Source organism: Sarcophilus harrisii, chromosome 2, assembly GCF_902635505.1.
Source record: "Sarcophilus harrisii chromosome 2, mSarHar1.11, whole genome shotgun sequence".
Lineage (NCBI taxonomy): Eukaryota > Metazoa > Chordata > Mammalia > Dasyuromorphia > Dasyuridae > Sarcophilus > Sarcophilus harrisii.
In genome coordinates, this window is record NC_045427.1 from 114215484 (window position 1) to 114235985 (window position 20502).

At 37.4% G+C, this 20502-nt stretch overlaps 1 protein-coding gene across 11 annotated transcripts in view; it reads left to right on the forward strand.

The window, feature by feature from the left end:
* The window catches only part of AAK1 (AP2 associated kinase 1), a 242795-nt gene extending 224004 nt beyond the window's left edge, over positions 1 to 18791 (forward strand). For all 11 annotated transcript variants that reach the window (XM_031950606.1, XM_031950605.1, XM_031950611.1 and 8 more), the window contains one exon: positions 10883 to 18791. In XM_031950606.1, coding sequence (XP_031806466.1) covers positions 10883 to 12030 — 1148 coding nt within the window. In that variant the 3' untranslated portion in view covers positions 12031 to 18791. The remainder of the gene's footprint in view (positions 1 to 10882) is intronic.
* The last annotated feature ends 1711 nt before the right edge of the window (positions 18792 to 20502 follow it).

Below are 20502 nucleotides of genomic sequence, written 5' to 3' on the forward strand. Positions count from 1 at the left end.
ATTCATATGGCCTAGGATATTCTAACTACTTAATTCAAGTAAAGCCATGAAAAATGACATAAGAAAATTAAAAGATTGGGTTTAAATGGTCCCTCTTCCATATGGCTCTTAAATTAGATTAATATGTATTGACTTCATAATGGTCTGGCTCAGGAAGTTTTAGTAAAAATAGCTAATAAAATTGGACACAAAAGAAGCTTGAGACTCAAAGATTTTTAATCTCTAAGGTTTTGGAGGTTGAAACAGCTGAAATAGCTAGACTAATTTTTTTTTCATGTTCCTCAGAGGTATAGGAGGAAAATCAAGTATCTGTCAGTTGACACATGGGAATAACCCAATAAGTTAGACCTTTTCCCAGATTTTTGGAATCAATTTTGAATTTGTTTTTAGCTAGGAACAAATAAAATAGAATGGTAATTCTAGTCATTGGTAAATAGTATAATGTAGAATTTCAAAGCTGGAAGCTAGGAAGCATCATGATTTGGAAAGAACATTTACCTGGGAATTAAGAGACTGACATTAGGCTTGGGCTCATACAGAACAAAACACTTAACCTTTTGAGGGGTTCAGTTTCTTTATCTGTAAAAGGAGTTCTAACTAGATAATTTCCAAGGTTCCTTAATGTTCTATACCATTTTATCGGATGTGTTATTCTTGGAGATCTTCTAGTTTCATTTCCTCATTTGCTAGGGGAGGAAAAATTCTCAGATCTTGGAAATTCATCTATTTTATTTCAGAAGAACTGTGAAGGATAGCATTTCATCCTGATGTTCTTCTATGACTGACAGCACAATTCCTATATGACATTGCCTCATTTGTGTTTGTGGAATATTTGAACAGGATTGTACTAACATTGTTGGCTGTCATTACTCCAGCTCTCTGAAACTTCCCCCTATAGAGCCAACCCTTTTGCATTTGAATAAAGGCACCTGGGGGATCCCATCATAGTTGCCCTTTTAAATTTGAGCATGACATCTTATTAAATAGAGCAGCATTACAGCAGCTTGAATACATCAGTTCTTTATTTTGTTATCCTACTCCCTGGGGGGAAAAGAAAAAAAGAAAATGTACTCTAGAACAAGGTGTCCCCAAGTGCAGTTTTAAACTTTTATAGATTATAACTGCCCTACAGACACCCTATAGAAAGATATATAGTTATATGGAGATATATAGATATAGCTATAGAATAGATATAGAAGTCACATTTATATTTGTAAACACATATGTATACATGTTTTTATATACATATACATATATATGTATATGTATATAATTTACTTTTACCATAATACTTTAAGGGTGACAGTTATAACTAGAAATTGATTTGTTTTCCCTAGTCATCTAATTCAAATCCCTTAAGCCCTTTTTTCCAGTACTTGGCAAATAATAAGCACTTAATAAATGCTTATTGCTCAAATGGCTGACAAGAAAGTTAAATGGCCTTAGGCAGCATTAAGAGGGGACAGGTGATTGTCCTACTTGTGCCCTGCCCAGCTTAGGCCATCTCTGGAGTATTGCATAAAATTCTGAGCAGTACATTTTAGGAAAAAGTTTCTCACAAGCTGTTAAAGGATGGCAGCCAGCATGGTGAAGAGCTATATGAGAACTGATTGAAGAAACTAAGGATGTTTAGCCTAAAAGATAGAAAATGTAGAGGCAGTCTTGTCTTTTCAAGTACTTGAAAGGCTGTCACAGAGAACTACTACTTGATCCCATAGGATTGAACTTGGAGGAGTAGATGGGATTTGCAGAGGTAGACTAAATAAACCCCACATCAGCAAAAACTTTCTAACAATTAGAGCTATCCCAGAAAAGTCTCATTAGGAAATCAAGATTCAACTTGTTCACATGGGCTCTAAGGGGAAAAAAAAAGTAGAAATAATGGCTAGAAATTAAAAAAAAAAAAAAAAAAAAGACAAATTTAGGTTTGAGTTAGGAATAAATTCCTAACAAAGTTTTTGGGAGAATTGCTTTAGGAGGCAGGGACTTCTGTATCATTGAAGACCTTTAACCAGAAGATACTAGAAGACATTGACCACATTGTAGACAGGGTTCTTATTAAACTTTCTGAGATCTCTTCCAGCTTTGAAATTTGGTGATTCCATGACCATATTAAAGCAGAGCATTTTGCTAAATTGGATGCTTTCTGAGGAATGGCTTTAAAGTACTGTTTTATTTTTCTAACAAACAGAACCTCTACATCCAAATAACTGTTATTCTCTTCTAAGTGGCTCCGCTGGAAGTCTGAGTACAGATCGCAGTGATTTCTGCCTGCTGTCACTTAAAACTTCTTTATTCTGACTTCCCCAGATGAGGAGAGAAGACAGGCCTCAGGGCCAATTGATAAAAAGAGGACACAAGAAAACTTGTCATGTCATTCCTTAGAGTTGGCATTTAATTGAAAACAACATACCCTAACTTGATAACTGGAATTGCCAGCAAATAACTCCACCTCCCAAAATGTCCCTTCTCTCCTCAAAGAAAAAGAATTTGTCCTCACAGGCTCCAAGCTTCTGAATGTACCGCAGACTTTGAAAATGATCCTCAAAGAAGTCTTCTGTATTTACCCAAAGTAACTTGGTCCCAACTATGAAATTATATGTCACATGTGTTTTTAGCCTCTTAACATGCAGAAGCAAATTGTAATGAATCTTTAAAACTTCAAATACTCATAGTTCTAATCTGTAAATCTGTCTTTCTGACAATTTCCCCAAATATAGAGTGAGAGCAAAGAGTGTAAATTTTAATGGATAAAGTAGCCGGCTTTAGAGACAGAAGATCTAGGTTCAAGTGTTGCCTAAAACATATTCTAATTAGAGGACCCCAGGTAATTCATTTAACCTCTCAGTGTTCTAGGCAGCTCTCTTTTGTGTATAAGTGTCTCTAAATGTGTAAATTATAGAGTGGAAAATGTTCTGAATTTTCATACTTGTAATTTTCTACACTGATGAAATTACACATCTGGAATGCCTACCCCTGGCCTTCTCTCTTCTCCCCCCCCAAATAGATTGACCATGTCAAAGAATCACAAAACTGGATGATTGATCATTGAGATCATCTAATCCAACCTTCTTAAATTGACAAGTGAGCAAATTGAAGCCTAGAGAGCTAAGGTCACACCACCAAAGTGCAGATTCCCAACTAGGATCTATATAATACTGGCCCATGTGATTAGGTATCTAATTTATTTCAAAGAGGACATACCTTATATAAGGAAGATAATGGCCTACAGGATTATTTTTGAAATACTAGGAAAGCCTACTCTATCCCATCTTACTGAGGATTCTGAAATCCTTTTTATTTAAAATTCCTTCATGGTTGATTCATTTCTCTAAGTTAAGCACTGCTCTTTCCCTCAGTCCTCTTTTGAAATAAAAACTCTGACAAAGATAACATTGTATCACTGACACTTTAAGGCAAATTCATCTTCTAAAAGGAGTCAGTAGATCAGCTGGAAAGTTTGGGGTACTTGGGATAAAAGAGGGACATGAAAGGGGAAAATTGATAGAGGAATGGGGAGGAAGGGAATATTGTCCCTCTTTCACAGTTGTGACTTGAACTATTGGACTAGTATGACTATACAATTCACTGGAGAAGTTTCAGTTGAATATGAAGGGGGGATAATCGGTTTCCTTAATCACATATGAAGAAGCTCACATATGGCCTCCATATGTAATATTATTGGGAAAATGGAAATTTGTTGGGTAGAGAGAGAAAGAAGAGAGAGATGTTTAATACCACATTAAGAAACTGTGCCATATATTTTCTGGACTCTTCAAAATAAGTTGTTTTTCAAATACATCTGGTAATAACAGATACTAAAAAGCATCAGATATCATCTGGTTCAATTGCCTAATTTTTCAGACAATGAAACTGAGTCCCTGTTAGGAAAAGTAATTTTCCCCAGAATACACATCGACTCTAGGATTTACTCTTTATATGTCCTCTTTAACTGCAACAAAGTAAAGCACAGAGTACATTGAATTTGAAGAAAAAAGAACTGTGTAACCTTGGCCAAATCACTTTGTAAAATGAAATTGCTCAAGTAGATGGATCTCTTTTTTTTGTGGTTGTTTTTTAGAGATTATTAAAATTAAAGTTCTTTTCAGAATTTGGCAGAGTGACATTGAAAAAAATGGAACACTTCCTTTGGATTTTATAATAGGCCACATTTCTGAACCAAAATGCCATTGATTTTTCTTTTTATAATATATAGTAAAGGTACTTCTTCTTCATTAGACTTATGGCTACTAATCAACCTAGCCAAAAAAGTCTAAGAAAAGAACTCAATTCAACTTAAATATTACACACATATTTTAAGTATCTACAATGTACATGCCGTAATGCTAAGCTCAAAAAAACCAAGGTGAAATAATTGTATAATCCCTACCTTAGAGGAACTGGGGTTAAGGACATGATATCTACACAAATAATTATACTAGGAGGTCACTTATAGTGGGGCAAAGGAGAAATGTAGACATAGCATTGTGGGAAAAGTTGAGGAGAAATAGCAGCATCAAGGAAAGCTTTTTGGAAGAAGTGCTGCCAGGCCTTAAAGAAAGGGATGAATTTTGCAGACGTGGAATGGATCTTTTCTCAAGTATGAATAGCACTCCACAAAGATTCAGAGAAGCCAGAAAAAATGGCTGAGTTCAAAGAACAACTAGTAGTCTCATTTAATTATATATAGTAGGTGAGAAGCAACTTGGCACAGTAGCTTGAAGTCTGACCTTTAGTCCAACAAGAACTAGGCTGAAGCTCTATCCTGTGTAAATGACAACCTCTTTGTACTCTTTCTAGGCAACTCTGTGACTATTAAAAGAAGATCTATTTTCTTGTTTCAGAGGTGCCAACTTGCTTTGGGAATAAGATTTTCCTCATTCATGAGTTCCCTTTACGAGTGAAATCATCCCTAGATCTAGTTCCTGTCTCTCTAAAATACATGAAGGGAAGAAAAGGAGAAAAGGAGAGAAAGGTAGCTTGGAGCCAAATTGTAGAAAGCTTTAAGTACTGGGTTAAAGAACTGGAGGATGATATAAATTGCTTCTTTTTTTATTTCCTGACAAAGGACTACTTTGCAATGGCTTTCACTTCAGTGGTGTTAACTGGAGGGGATCTGCTAAGCGTTATCCTGACCCAAAGTCAAAGGGAAAGAGCAGTGCTTAACTTAGAGAAATGAATCAACCATGAAGGAATTTTAGATATAAAGGATTTCAGAATCCTCAAACTTGAATAAACAACACCTATCTCACCTGAGCTAAAACTTCCAGGATTACTGCTTTCCTTTAGTTTATTTCATTTTTCAATAACATCTTCAGCCAATTAGGGCTTAGAAAACTGTGACAGCATTTTCCAAAATAATTGACTAACCACAAGATATCCTAGCAAGCTTCAAGACAAAAGACAAAAAACCCATAATGTGGATTTAAATCCCTCATGATCTTTTTCAAGAAAATCCAATAAAAAACCAATCTTGCCTCCTTCAGAAACCAAGAAAGCTCACTGACATCAAGTAAACCTTCATCCTTTTTGTATCTTTAGCAATCATATGCTTTTTGTTCCCCCCCCCCAAAATAATTGTCAGATATCATCCTTTTCAATATAACCAACCAGTCATCTCATCTGTCAAAAATTGGCTTTTTAGGGTTTCTTTGGGTTTTTTAAAAGTAATTTCTACTATATTTTAGTAACCATGGGGAATTGGAAAGAAGGGTTAGATGTTGGTAACCTATGCAAGCAAAATCACTGAATAGTGGTAAATGCCAGAGTAGAAAAAGCCTTTTTGTTTGTTTTTGATCTTTCCTTAGATATGGCAGCATAAATTTTTATCTACTTTGAAAATTTGAAATTTAAGCTATCACAGAATTCCTTGTACCATGCAATTGTATATTTAATATCAGTTTTCATTCTATCCTTCCTCCAAAAAGACAAGGCAAGCAGATAGACATGAAATTTAAGTCAAAATGTGAAGGCTAGAGATTGCTACACAATTAGTTTAAAGAAATAAAGCTCTATAAATGTAGACAAAATATCCTTATGTAAAAATTCAAGAGAATAAAATCTAAATCTCTTGTCAGTACTGAGCATACTTAGAAATGTAAATAGTATAACCCTACACAAAGCTGAGTAATTGAACTTTTCAGAAAAGAGGTGAAACCATTGGTATAAGAACATGGCTCTCCCCCCCCAAAAAAATTAAAAATGTATGTGTGAAAAAGAGAGTAAGGAAGAAAAGAGAGTGAATATCATACTTAATCTAGGTTCAAGCATAGTCATATAATGTGGTCTAAAAGAAACACCTCCCCCCCCATAGAAATTTGTTGTAAATGGGAAGAAATCTGGGAAAACAAAAGTCATAATTATAGTTGTCCTTTTATTTCATCTTTAACTTGCACAGGCTTGTACAAATAAGCTTATTGTGCTTAACAGCTTGACAGAAGCTTTCTCACAAGTCCCTTATTAACATCCCCATTGATCTGTGAGGCACCAGTAGTATCTATCAATAAACTCTGGAAGCCACCAAATCTAATATTCCTAGACATAAGGATTTCCTGTACCTTTTAAGTCACAAATGACTCAACAGCTCTAGAGGTTTATGCATTGAATTTCTACATGGACCAATTATCTCTGTTCTGGTCTATGGCTGCAAACTATGCCCCTAGACCCAACTAGACATTGTTAAGTTCTGTGCTATTGGTCACTAGGGAAGCTAATCAAGAGATTGTGGGTAGATTAGAGTAAATTGATGATCACACCTAGAAAAACAACCCCAAGAACATATTGAACAGATGTCAATAGCATCATGTACATACAGGGACAGGAAATACTGAGAAATAGCTATGGCTAGAAAATTATCTAACTTGGGGAACCCTGGCAAAACAATTCATCAGAAAAGGAACTGGAGATTTTAGGGGACTGGGATTTCACTATCTTGACCAAAAAGCATATATAAAGCCAAGATACACTAATTAAGGAAGAGTGTCCCGAGTAAGAGGAAGCAATTCTGAACTGTGTCCTATTTAGACCACATCTAGACAATTATATTTGTTTCCACATTTTGCACATTCAAGAGACTATTGCTGAGCAGGAATTTGTGCAAAAGAATATGATCAGAATGGTAAAGGGATCCAAAAACCATGCTAGATATGTTTTGCCTTAGCTGAATCACAATAGCTATCTTGCAGATTTAATGAGCTGTATGGAAAAAGGGATTAGAATGGTTTTGCTACATCCTGGTTGGCTCATCTTGGTGCCCTGAAAAGAAAATCTTCCTAACAATGAGAGCTAACCAAAAAAAAAAAAAAAAAAAAAAATTAATGATCTGTTTTAGTAAATAGTGAATATCCCCATCATCATGATAATTCTTCAAATAGAAGCTACATGAATACTTGCTAGAAACCTCGGGGAACAGGAATATTCCTGTTGAGGTATGCGTTGGACTAGATAGATGACTTTTGTGGCCCCTATCAATGCTGTGATTCTTAAAAGTTAATCTGTTTGTACCTAGTAAAATGCATTTAACAGCTTTCAGTACATATCTTTGGCTTATTGTCAGGATCCTTACTCCTTTTCTTGTCTTATGACTTCTATTACTACATAGCTATCTATTAGAATATGAAGTCACTGATTCTGTATATACACCATGCATTTTAACTGAGACAGAAACTGAGATGGGAAATTCCCATGCAAGAAAATTTCCAGTATCAGTGCATATTAACCCCTTCTTTGCAACTTGGAGAGTAGCCTAGGGCCTACAGAAATTGCTAAGGAACTTGCCCAGGATCACAACCAGTGTGTGTCAAAGATAGGATTGGAACCTTAAGCTGTAAGCTTTGAGGCTGGCTCTCTAGCTCAATGTCTAGGCATCTAATCTCTGTAATAGTTTAGTTCCTTTTCTTTTCCCCCCATGCACAAGCTTTATGAAATGGGGATATTACATTGAAGGAATTTGAGCCTCCCTAAAGAAGAGAGCTCACTTAAATATGACTCTTTCTGGACACATAAAATCCAAAGGAAGGTCAGTGCTGTTTGTGAGATGGGGTGCGTGGTGCACTGCCAACTTTTCACAGGGATAGGATCAAATTAATCTGTTTGATTTTATAGAGTCCTTATGGTTGCTTCTGCCTTTTTTGGTAGGAATAGTGGGAATTTTAAGTAAGATAATCTTAGGATGAATATTGTTTGACTTTTCTTTTTTCAGCTCCTTCCTTTTACCTTTCTAGCTTTCTTGTCTAATGAGGATTTTCTAGGATTCTTCTATCATTGATGTGTAATATTAGTGTATTTTTGGTTGATTAGAGCCTAGTGTTCCATCAGGAATCAGTGATTCAGAGGCACAGTCTATACTATTCAGCCATATAAAGTAGGTGAGAGCTGCTTGAATTTGGACACTATTTGGAATTTCCCATCAATCTATAAAGAAAATCCCCCAAAATGAACATAGACAGGATCCAAGATACAAATGTTTCTGTGGACAATGATGTTTATGCTATCTATGCATTTACACATATACTCATATACATACATACATACATACATATACATACACTGGTTTAACTAAAGAGATTTTGGTGGGGTTTTGCTTGCTTGTTTTTGAATTTGTTCATTTCAAATTCAAAAATTCAAAAATTAGTTTCTTTCAACTACATAATGCCAAATACTCGGCCTGACTGGATTTTCATTCATTGACTGGTTATTTCAGTATGCTATACAACCCATGTCTCCTTTGGTAAACCTATAAGGAAGTTTGTGGAAATGAGAGAACAGTGCCTTGGTATTGACAGACAGAAGCAGGAGACAAGAAGGGCTTTCAAACTCCTTATATCTCTGGGAATGGAAATGCTTGTTTAGAAAGCTTCTTGACTCTGAACATCTTTGTAGAAATGACATTTTGAAATCAGCCATGATAGACCCAAAGTAGTCATTCCTAAATAGGAAAATGAGCTTCAGTCTGAAAGTTCTACTAAGGAGAAATAAATGAGTAGTAAAATGAGCAGGGCTTCCATCAAGGATATCTCTTTCTTACTCAACCTTGTGCTGACCAAGGCTCTCCTATCACCATTCTCCCTGCACAAACTAGATCTTTAAAGTGAGTTAATTAAAAAATCCTTTCCTATCATCATCATTTCTTTTTACTACTATTTGAAAAGTGTTCAACTCTGCATACTAGTTTAAGGCTTTCCACCTTCATTTTAAAATGTCACTAGCATAGTCATGCAATTGAAACTGTTAGGAAAGAAATTTTTTTAAAATGTCAGACTGTTTTGTTACTTGCAGACAAAATATTAAGAATAGTACTGTTTAAAGAAACATCGCTAAAAAAAAAGGTTATAGGCTTCAGAGAAACATAGTATTTTTGTACAGCAACTTATAAAATGTTCACTTATATCTACACTGTCTTTACAGTGTAATGTATCGAAGTGAATGTTTCCCAATAAACTGATTTTGGTGCCTCTCCTGCTGCGTACTGTGTACTTAATTCAGGTGTAGAACATTGGGGAGAATGCCCACAAATTGCATCACTGTTCACCAGCTTGATTAGAAAAGATGGGGTGGGAATAGATGGGGAGGAGGAGGGTCAAGATACCATCTGTATGGTGGTTGAAGGTAATATTCCAACTCCATGAATTATGAAGAGGAAGTACAGTATAGTGGCAAAAGCACTGTTGAAGCCACGTGACCTAAGTTCAAATCTCAGCTCCTTGGGTGACAATGGTAAAGCAGGTTTATCTCTCTGGACCTCAGTCTCCTCATCTGTAATGTGAGGAGATTGGATTAGATGATTTCCAAAAGCCTTTTCCAACCTTAGTTTTTCTAAAGCTCACACTTTTCTGACCATTTAAGCAAATAAATAATGTTTTTAGCACCCCAAATATCCTTCATCTGGATTCTTCTCACTTAGTTATCTGTGCCTTCTTGCTAACATGTGTCCAATGACACACTTCTAACCTGTTAATATTGCTTTGAAGGTAAGCTCTCTTGTATTCTGACAAGCATCATCAAGACTGTTTAAATTAGAACACCTTACAGAAACTTAGAACTACATGTAAAGAAATTAGGGCATCATGGTGTGTGCTAATGCCCAAGTCACTACCTGGGTCTTTAGCACACTCTTGACAGTTTAAAGACAGAGCTTTTAAACACAGTTTTTGGTGGTGTTTTTTTAAAACCAAGTGTTGACCAAGTTGGAAAACTGGGGAGAAAAATTCCAAGGACAACTCTAATTAAAGGCTATTTTACATATAGTTCAATCTCCTTCCTCAAGAAAGCTCCCTTATAAAGACTTTTGAAGGTCCATCAGCTTTTTGCTCATTGAACCAGATTTTGCAACCTATTTCCCATCCTCAATGAAATAGTTATCCAGAAGCCAGGGTCTGCTTCCCCTCCGATGGTTTCTCCCCTGGTGATGGAACAGGCAGCATGGAGCCCGCCACTTGCCAGAGACTGAGCTTTTGCATAGCCTGAAGCTGTGAAGGTGTGCTGGGTATGTTGAAGGGGCTTGTTTTTGTTCATTTATGAACCAGAAGCAGATAGAGAGAGTCTTGATGGCTGGCCATGTGAAAGGGAATGTGGAGTAGCCTTGGATGTCTGTGTGTGTCTAACATCCTCATTTCCTGTCCCATGCTTCCTACTTGTCATGTTCCAAGATGTGAGATGGTGACGGGTTGGGCTCCAGTTTGTGTGCAGTTTCCCTGCCTGCCTGACATGGTTTCCTCTCCCTCCCCTGTTTTCCATTTTATTTTCTCCCTCTTTCCATTGACCACATTTATTGTTTAGTTTTACAATGTTTCTGCCATGAGGGCAGGGTGGGGGGAGTATTCAGAATTGGGGGACTCTGTCCATACCGATCAGTCAGTAACTTTCTCTTTAATATTTTTTGCAGGTCTCCAGAGAGAGCCAAACTCGGGCCCTTCATTAAGTGTCCAGCACTTTGAAGAGCCTCCTTACCAAGGTCTTCCACTGGAACCAGAGTCTGACAGAGGACCAGGGGCCAAGTCTCAGAATAATTTAGAGTCTGACTACTTGGCAAGAGGTAGGCCTTCCAGCAACAGCTCCTTTCACAGCAGTGAAGAAGAAGGGACCGATCTTGAGGGAGACATGCTGGACTGCAGTGGCTCTCGGCCTCTCCTTTTGGACTCTGAAGAAGAGGATGAATCCTGTAAGACTCCACAGGCAGGGTTGGTAGAAAAAATGAATCTCACTCAACCAGAAGTCTGCAAAGAAGAGACTACACTGGCCCATGGTGGGAAAGAGAATCAGTTCCAAGGCTTTGCGCAAGTGACGGAAGAGGCTTCTGGCGAGCCTGATGTTTTTGCCACTGCCCCTTTCAGGAGCGCGAGGCCCCACTACGATGGCATGGATATTTTCACCAAAGCCCCATTTGTCACCAAAGGCCACATGGCTCCTCAGGTGCCTGAGGACGCAGATGTATTTCTGAGAGCTCCTTTCACCAAGAAGAAGAGCACGGAAGAGCTTATGGCTGCTCAGGGGGCCACTATGGACTTACCCACACAATCTACTCTCCACAGTCAGATGGGAGATGGCGTACCAGTAATTAACCCTCTGCTCTCACACCTTGATAGGGGGATACACCCCACAGCACTCTCTCCCTTAGCTCAGTACCCCATGGTGGGATTTCTCCACCAATCTAATCTCCCTTCCAATTCTATCCAGTCAGCAGAAAGCCTAGACAACCTCACTTCCAAGGGGACATTGGATTCTGGAGGTCACCCTATTGACAGAAACAAAGGTCACCCATCCCAGAAGGAAGCTGTCTCTAGCTCTGGGGCCAGCAAATCATTCCGTCCCCAGTCGCTGTCCAAATATTCCCGTCACTATAGCCCTGAGAATGAGCCAACTCTGGAAGCCCAACCCATTGCTGCCTACAAAGTTGTTTCCCAAAGCAACAAGCAGTCAATCTCTGGATCCGTTTCTATCACATCCTTTTCCTCCAGGACTACTGAACTTCCCAGTGTTGATCCTTTTGCTTTGGCACCCTTTCCTTCCAAATCAAGCAAACAGAAACCTTAAATACGTCTCTGAATCCTTAAACCCCACCCAAACACACATGCTCCTCCCAGCCATTCCTTTCACACTATCCTCAGCTGCTCTCTTCTGAACCTTCTGACCTCTCCTCTCCCACCCTCATCAGAGCAGTATTTCTTCTTCTAGTACCCAATCCCAACTGCAGGAATGGGGTTGGAGGGGAGGGAAGAGAGGTATCAAATTCAAACATTTTTAAGTTATGCCCAAGATTTCTTTATCTTATATCGACTGCTGGGCTTCTTGGAGCCACCTTTATGTGGCCTTCCACATGAATTCTATGTTATTTCTAAGAAGATTTTTATTTCACTCTTCTTACTCCCAATCTTGAAGAGGCCAGATTATGTAAGACCTAATTCCTGTTCAGTGTCAGGTTAAGTGAGGATTCTGGATAAGTCCCTCAGGACTAATTTAATCTCTTGAAGGGTGTTTTGTGTTTTTTTTAAGAATAAGTTTCTGGGGGGAAAACAACACCAGATAGCTCTTTTCTTCCAAGAGAAAATCTCATCTTGCAGTTACTGATTATATTCATAAAACCAGCAAACTCCAGATGGAACACTTCAGCTCAATTATAAATTACTGTGTGCATGCTGAGCTGTGTGCACACTGTAATTGAGTATGGGTGTGTGGATGCGGGATGTGCCTCCTAACCATATAGATACAGAAATGCATGCTTGTGTGATGTCTCTATGCATACTTGTAGCAATATCAATGCAGTCTCCATATCATGTTTTACAAACTGATTTGAATACTCAGATCTGTATTTTCTGAGACAACACTGCATCTGAACCATGTGGTCTTCTTGCAATATAGGAAACATCTTCCATCAGGTTAATGCTCTCTTCACACTCCCCAGATAGCCTTTCATTAGCATTTCCCTATGGACCTAATTCCACTTTGAAACACAGCTCTCTCTTTTTGACAATAGGATTGAACCCAGGGGAAGGGAGAGATGGTAAAGCCTTGGTGGAAAGGATTCATCAGGATAAATTTCTTTCCCTATTATTATTTTCCACTGATAAAAACTATTCATCTAGTCATGCAATATTCATTCTATTTCTGCATTTTCCACCATGGCACTCTAGGAAAGGTTATTTTGTTAAAATCCTGGTCAGATATGAAATCTTAAAAGTAGAAAGATTAAAAACATTAGGTTTGAATATAATATAGGATCAATAGGACAGTCACGTTACTGAACTGAAAAAAGAGTTTAGCTTCCAGGCTATTGGCCCAACTTCTATGCTATCTGGTTAAAGAAAGGATGGATCAGAAACATCCAGATACATTTGTTAGGGTAAAGAAAGAACCCCAAAATTTTCCAGTTCTTATTTCTTTTCATAACGCATTGATTAGAGAAAGAAGCCAATAAGTGACTAATGTCTTCTGAAAATGGCAAAATATAGTATCTTTAGAAAGATCTCCCACATCCCTACTTTGTTTTGGATCCTTCATTATTAGTGCCTTATAATAATAATGAGGTCTTAGGAAGAAGATCTCAGCTGATGAGTTCAGCTACTGTAAAAGCACACTTCATGGACAGGCTTCAATGTGAACCCTTCCTGTGACTCCTAATGAGATTTAGGAAATTCTCCATTGGATAGAAATCTTACTAAGCCAGATTCCTACTTTGAACATTCTGGAAAATTAAGACTGGGGCTTAGACTGCTTTTCTCAGTATAAATAGTTAAGCATGTTTAGTATCAAAGTTGTCAGTTTTATGGTAGCAGTACTTGTCTTTCAAAGCTGTTTCTACTTGGAACTTTACCTGTTTTAAATGTCTAGTTCAGTGGTAAATTGAATAGTTATGTATTTAATTAGGGCTACTGGCAACAGCTTTCAAAGTGATGTATCTGTGCTCAGAATGCTAGGAAGATAGATAAAATCTGATATTGGATTTAAACTTAGATATATCTGAATCCAGACTCTGAGCCCTATCCACTGTCCAGCTAAAAGTGATGAAAACCAGGTATCTCTCTGATTATGAAGCAGTCTATGGCACATAGTCACCCTGCTCAACTGTTGAATAGTCTAAGTATACTTGACCTTTGCACATGGAACCTATTTAGAACTTTTTTCATGGTTACTGCTGAATAGCCCTCAAAGCCATGAGAAGAGAGATCGGATATATAGTGTTGTCCAGGATGTACACCTTCTGCCTTCATTAGACCACATGGACACATATACACACAAACACATAAAAGAATCATGGCATCTTTAAATTTCAAAGCCCAACCTCCCACATAATGGCAGGCTTCCTTGCCGGATGGTTATCTACATAATTTTTTTTATTTTATTTTTTAAGAGCAGGGCAATGTATTTTAATGTCTGTGGTACCAATTACTGCCAAGCAGCATAGTTGGAGAGCACTTGATTTTCAAAAAGACAAATTAACAACTTGATTATTTTGAGTGAAATTGAGTAGATATGGCTTCAACACAGGAGAAAACATGATTGCTAGATTATCCAAGTATAAAACTCACTAAAAAGAGGCACATTTAAGCTGGTCATCTGTTATAAATATACCTCAGTTTAATGTGATAGACCTAAATGCCTATAAATTACTTTGTGGATACAGTGATCATATGGTTTTATCTAATATAAAAAAGAATTTAAAGGCGTGCAAAGTGACCTCATCATTTTTTCCTATTTAATCCTTAGCAGAAAGCACAATGATCATTACATGTAGCAGGCAAACTTATATTGAAAACTGTAATTTCTTGGGATTTATGTTACATTCACTGCCATTTTTCTGCCTTCTTGTATTTTTCATAAAATTGGCTCTACTTAATTTAAGAGGAAGTTGGTAGGGTAGTAGATAAAGCACTGAGCCTGCATTCAAGTATATCTAAGTTTAAGTCCAGCCTCAGATCTTACTAAATTTGAGATCTTAACAAGGATCTCTTTATTTAACTCTTTACTTAACTAACCTCTTTACTCAACTGTAAATGGGAAGACAACCTCCCATACTTATTGTGAGAATCAAATTTGAAAAGTAATTAATACAGGAGCTGGCATATAGTTGGTGCTTAATAAATGCTCATTCCCTCCCCTCTTTAATCCATTTCATTTCATTAGTTTCAGTATTTAAATAAGATAAAATTAAAGTTGGAACACAAAATTTCTAAGCAAAGAAAACCACAATTCCTAATTAAAATTAAAGAATATCTAGAAAAGAGATACTGTGTCACATGGGTGGTTTCTGCTTCTCTGGGCCTGTTTTTCCACCCATAAAATGAGAATTAGCTGGATTAGACAATCTGAAGTTCCTTTCAGCTCTTAAGTGGTACATTTGTTTACTGGGCTGCTGGCAATGAAGGTTGTGTCACTTGAAAATAATTTTCCCTCTAAAGCTTTCTAGGATCAGTTAAGTCAGTGAGTTGAGTTTATGGATAAATAGGGGGATCCCTTAGAACACTCTAAATTGCTACCAAATAATGTAAAATAGATTTCTACTTCTGTGCTAAAGAGTGAAGGAGACCAAATTTAGTTCACTAATTTTTTTTCTTAATACATGGCAAGGGATATGCACTAATGTTTTTCAGTGAAAACATATGTTCTTTCCACACTGAGGTAGAATATATTTATACCCCTATGTTATACCCCTTGAGCCACAACCTATACTGATTTAAAAGAGTATGTTCAGTCACCATCACCAAGGACCATCACCAATTAGCTCTGAATTACTGAGCTAATTTCCCCCATTTTTTTAAAAAAGAAAAAACAATCTCCTTTATACTCACAAATCCAGGTGTGGTATAGTAGAAAGAATACAATATGCAAGGACCCGGGTTCAGGGCTGGGCAAAATTAACTTGCCCTGTCTTGACTTGTGTCTGCAACTGTAAAATGAAAATTTTGGACTAGATGACCTCGAGAGTCCCCTCTAGCCATGAAATATAGACTGAATATTTTATGCTAAATTAGGGGACAAAATGACAATTTCCCCTAAATTACCCCATTATTTTTAGGTTCCTGTAATTCTGATTTTGAAAATTTCTCATGTGTTGGCTCAGTCAAGTTCTTAGGCTAAGGTTAAATATTCATATTCATGCATCCTGGCATTCTTTGTGGAGCCTAAGTAAGTATAGAAGTTGGCAGTGGAGACTTTCCTAAATTAAGTCTCTATGAAGGGGTGTGTGTTTTTTTAATTGGCTTACTCAAGTCAGGTTGTATTTAATAATTCATCTCCACCCCATTGATGACTGGACACTCACATCTGCATGGAAAATATAAGCATTGCAACAGATTTATGTTTTTAAAATATTTCTCTCAAATGATGTGAGAATTATTAAATACTGTTAAGATATTTAATAAAAGTGAGAGGGGAAGGGTAATGTGGAAAGCCCATGTATATGAATATCAAATAGGAAGTCTGATTATAGGAAACTAAAAGCTGAAATCCAGAGCCAGCACCCTTAATCTGTTATTAAGGATACTTAATTACCTGAAATAATTTTTAAAAATCAATGCTATACTTTCTTTTGACTGACTTAGCGGTGGTCCAGCTAAAACATGTCAAATATGGGCAATGGATTTTAGGTCTAATTGATGACATAATATGGAAAATTATGAATGATTGAGTTTTTGTAAAGCAGTCAACATGAGATCAGTCAGCTAACTTTACTCTAGCACATTATACCAACAATGTCCAAATTTGCATCAGCAAAAGTCAAAATGTCACTGTGCTGCCTTACCCAGCAAGGTGAAAATAATCCATCTTAAAGTCTGTAACTACATTTTAAATTGTTAATAGTTACTCTATTAATCATCTACTTCCTAGAGCCAACTGGAATGCCAGCAAACTCTCAATTGAAAGTATTTTGATTAAATCTCTTATCATAAAGAAGGAACTATTTTTTAAATAGGATCTAGCTTGTAGCTGTTGGCTCACATGATAAGTTAATTTCATTTTGTTTTAGGCATACATTCAGAAATTTGGTGGGATTATAACTGGGGAAATATAAAATGGTCTCTGAGTACGTTGCTTTCTGTTTCAAATTAAATTTGCTCAGCATGGAGAAAAATAGGTCATTTCCCTTTCTCCTACATGTGCCCCATCCCTATCCCTTCCTTTAAATTTTGGCACTCCAGTGCCTACCTAATTCAGTCACATTGTTCTTCCACTTATTTGATCTCCCACTTAGGAGTCCAGCAGAGCAATTTTCTTGATTCCAAGAATGCAGTGCTTTTTTTAAATTTTATTTTGCTTTGTTTCATTCTCTTTCATACATCTGTCCAGTGAGACTTGAATTGCCCAAGTGACTAAATTGTTCTGTTCTTCTTTCTTGCCAAGAACACACTACAAATGGTTTCATTAGTCAGATCCTTCTTGAACTTTCTCCTTACCTCCTGTGACAGTCTTATTATACTAGAATTGTCCAAGCAAGAAAATACAAAACAAGGTCCCCTCCCCCATTATCAACAGAAAAGAGTTTGTGTAAGGTTTGCTTACAAGCTGTTCATCTTATTTTTTATGCTGTTCTTCTATAATCTTCTCAGTCTCTCTCCTACTATTGCATCCCATCCATACTGTTTTCCAAGTAAGTTTGTGTGAATGCTCTGTGTGACACTAGGTTGAGCTAGCTGAGGTAGCTTGATCTAGCATTCCCTCAACATTCAGTGCTACTTGAACTTTAGCCAGAGTTCATCCCACCTCCATGTTCATGGATGCTTGATGCTGGTTCAAGTTTTTGGTTTTGCATTCTTTTGTTCTTGAAGTTCAGCCAGTCTCTGCTGCTCTGGTGCCCTGTTACAAAGGAACCCATGTATGGAGAACAGTGTCTGTTCTTTAGGTGGCAAGGGTTATTTTTTAATTCCTTTTGAAAATGAACTCCAGAAACATTGTTTTGATTTTTATTGGTTAAACTGGACATGAGAGAAGGGATATTTTAGCAATGCAGCTTTTTCAATCACTCCAGCCAGTTATATTCTCTGAGCAACACCAAAGACTCCTGCTCGAGGAGTGTGAATGGGAGCATATATATGTTTGTTTCCCTCTCCGTGGTATTAACTCATGGCCTACTTCCATGTGCTCCCAAAGAAACCCAAAAGTTGACTGTAGATTTTTGATGTGAGAAAATTGTGTTCATGCTTCTGACCTCTTTCCTGAATTAGAAATGAAAGTGGTGAGACATTATTCTGGTTAATTAAAGGCCTGTATAAAGATGGCATTGACTAGCCTTGGTCCAGCTGGTTGGCAACACTCTGCTGTGCAGGTGACAGTCAAGCTCAGACTGGGTCTTAGTCTTGTGATGCTAGAGGGGCAGCACAATAATGCCCTCCTCCCCCAAGAGTTACAGCCATGCGGACTGCAAGAAGCTGTTGCAAAGGAAGAAAGTTTCAGGCCATTCATTTACTCTGGAGATGGAAACCAGGTGGCAAACCTTAGGGATCATTAGTGAAGATGAAGGGTTGGGCTGGCTCCCTCTGTTGACTGTTTTCAGTTTCTGCATCTTTTTTGAGTAGACTGAATGAGGAGCCAGACCTGGATATAAGAAGTATAGAGGTCCTTAAGCCTCAGAAAACAATCTCAAGGGCTGTGAATGAGTAGCCCAGAAGATGGTGGATGGAAAAGCCACTTTTCCATTCTTAATGGTTTGGGCAGTAATTCTCATTTACAGGCTTGTTGGCATTATGCCTTTGCACTCTTAGTGTGATCTATCTATGTATCTGATAGTTTTTATGAAGAATTGTTAAGAGTGAGAAACTCTTGAAAATGGACTTGATTAAAATAAAATACTTTATGCCTTGCTTGGGTCATTTTTGAAATCACACTTTTTCCTGGGATTAGAGAAGCCTTAAGCTATACTTGTGGTCATTACTTTCAAAGCATCCAACACTTTTTAGTCTTTGCCTTCATTCTCGGGCACAATGTGAGGGACAGACTCTTTCCGAGTTCATATGTCTTACTTTCTGATATTATGCAGAGATAGAACAGGGAGTATATACCTCAAAAGGCAACAATTATGGGACTAGAACCTTCAGCTCTGGACACTTAATCCAGCATTCCTTCTGTGACACCACATATCTGGTGCTGCTGACAACATGTATATCTAGTTGTAATTGTTTAACATATACATAAAAATGGTCCTTTCACACACCTCATCCCAAACCACATAAAAAAAGCATCAGACACTTTGGTCTGAATCCATAACACTGTGATATGGGGAATGAGTTCCTAGTGAAGTAACTCCCTCTACTAATGCAGATCAGCAATTATTCTGCAACTTGGACTCTAGGGCAACTGCAGTTCTTGCAATTTTACAACGCTGGGGCTCTGAAAAGTTCTGTCCTTCCTATCTATTTCTAAACATTGTCATCTTTAAAGTTCTCATGAATAGAGGCAGTATGGCAGAAATGAGATTTGAGAGCTACTCAAAGATAAAATTAATTCACAGAACAAACATTATATGCTTAGGCAGTGGGGAATAGAAAATAAGCAGTGTCTATGGATGTGGAAAATAAGGTTGAGACTGTTGGCAAATTTAAAGCATCATTACATCATTATACTAAACCATAAAGATCTAATCCAATTCAGCAAGCATTAAGTGCTTTCTATGGGCTAGATGCTAGGAGAGAACAAGATAATTTCTTAAAGGAAGTTGTAGTCCCTACTCTTGTGGGCTTGCCATTTAAAAAGAGAATTATACACAGATAACTATAATATTTGTTCCATAGATGAACAACTGAAGAGCAAAGTGGCTAAGTGATTTTCCTGAAATTCAAAAAGTTAATCTCAGAGCGAAGATTGGATCTAGGCTGCCTGCTTCTCAGTCCAATGTCATTTTTACCAAACCACATCATATCTAGCCCAAGATAGGACTGAGGACTGAGGACTGAGCTGGCAAAGTTTAGAAATAGGTAGATAGAAAGGAATTTTCATCAATACTTTTACTGGAGGCAGGAACTAACTCCAACAACATATTTTAACTCCTATAATTTTGTCAAGTTTTAGGATTTGCTTGAGGGTGAGTTAAGGCAGAATTTTAAGTCGGATCCTTCTGATACAGATTGAACACACTATCCACTGTATATTGCCCACTGCCTGGGCACTAAGACAGCAGGTAGTGCAGTGGTTAGAGTGCTGGCCTGGAGTCAGAAAGACCTGAATTCACGTCCAGCCTTAGACACTTGCTGGGTGACCCTAGGCATGCCATTTAATTTCTGTCTTCACTTTCCTCAAATGTAAAATGATATTAGTGCCTAATTTTAGAACATTATAAAGTTGGTATCTGGTAAGTCCTTTTCCTTCCTTTCTAGAATATTATAAAATTGGTATTTAGTAAGTCCTTTTCCTTCCTTTCTTTGTGCAAACATGTAAACAACTACAAATGAAACAAATGAAGTATGTATACACATGCATATTTTGTATAAATACATATATTAACAGGAAGCTTTAGAATTCTTTGCCTAGTGGTGTAACATAGAGCTGCAGTTTAGGAAGCTCATTTTGACAGTTGAA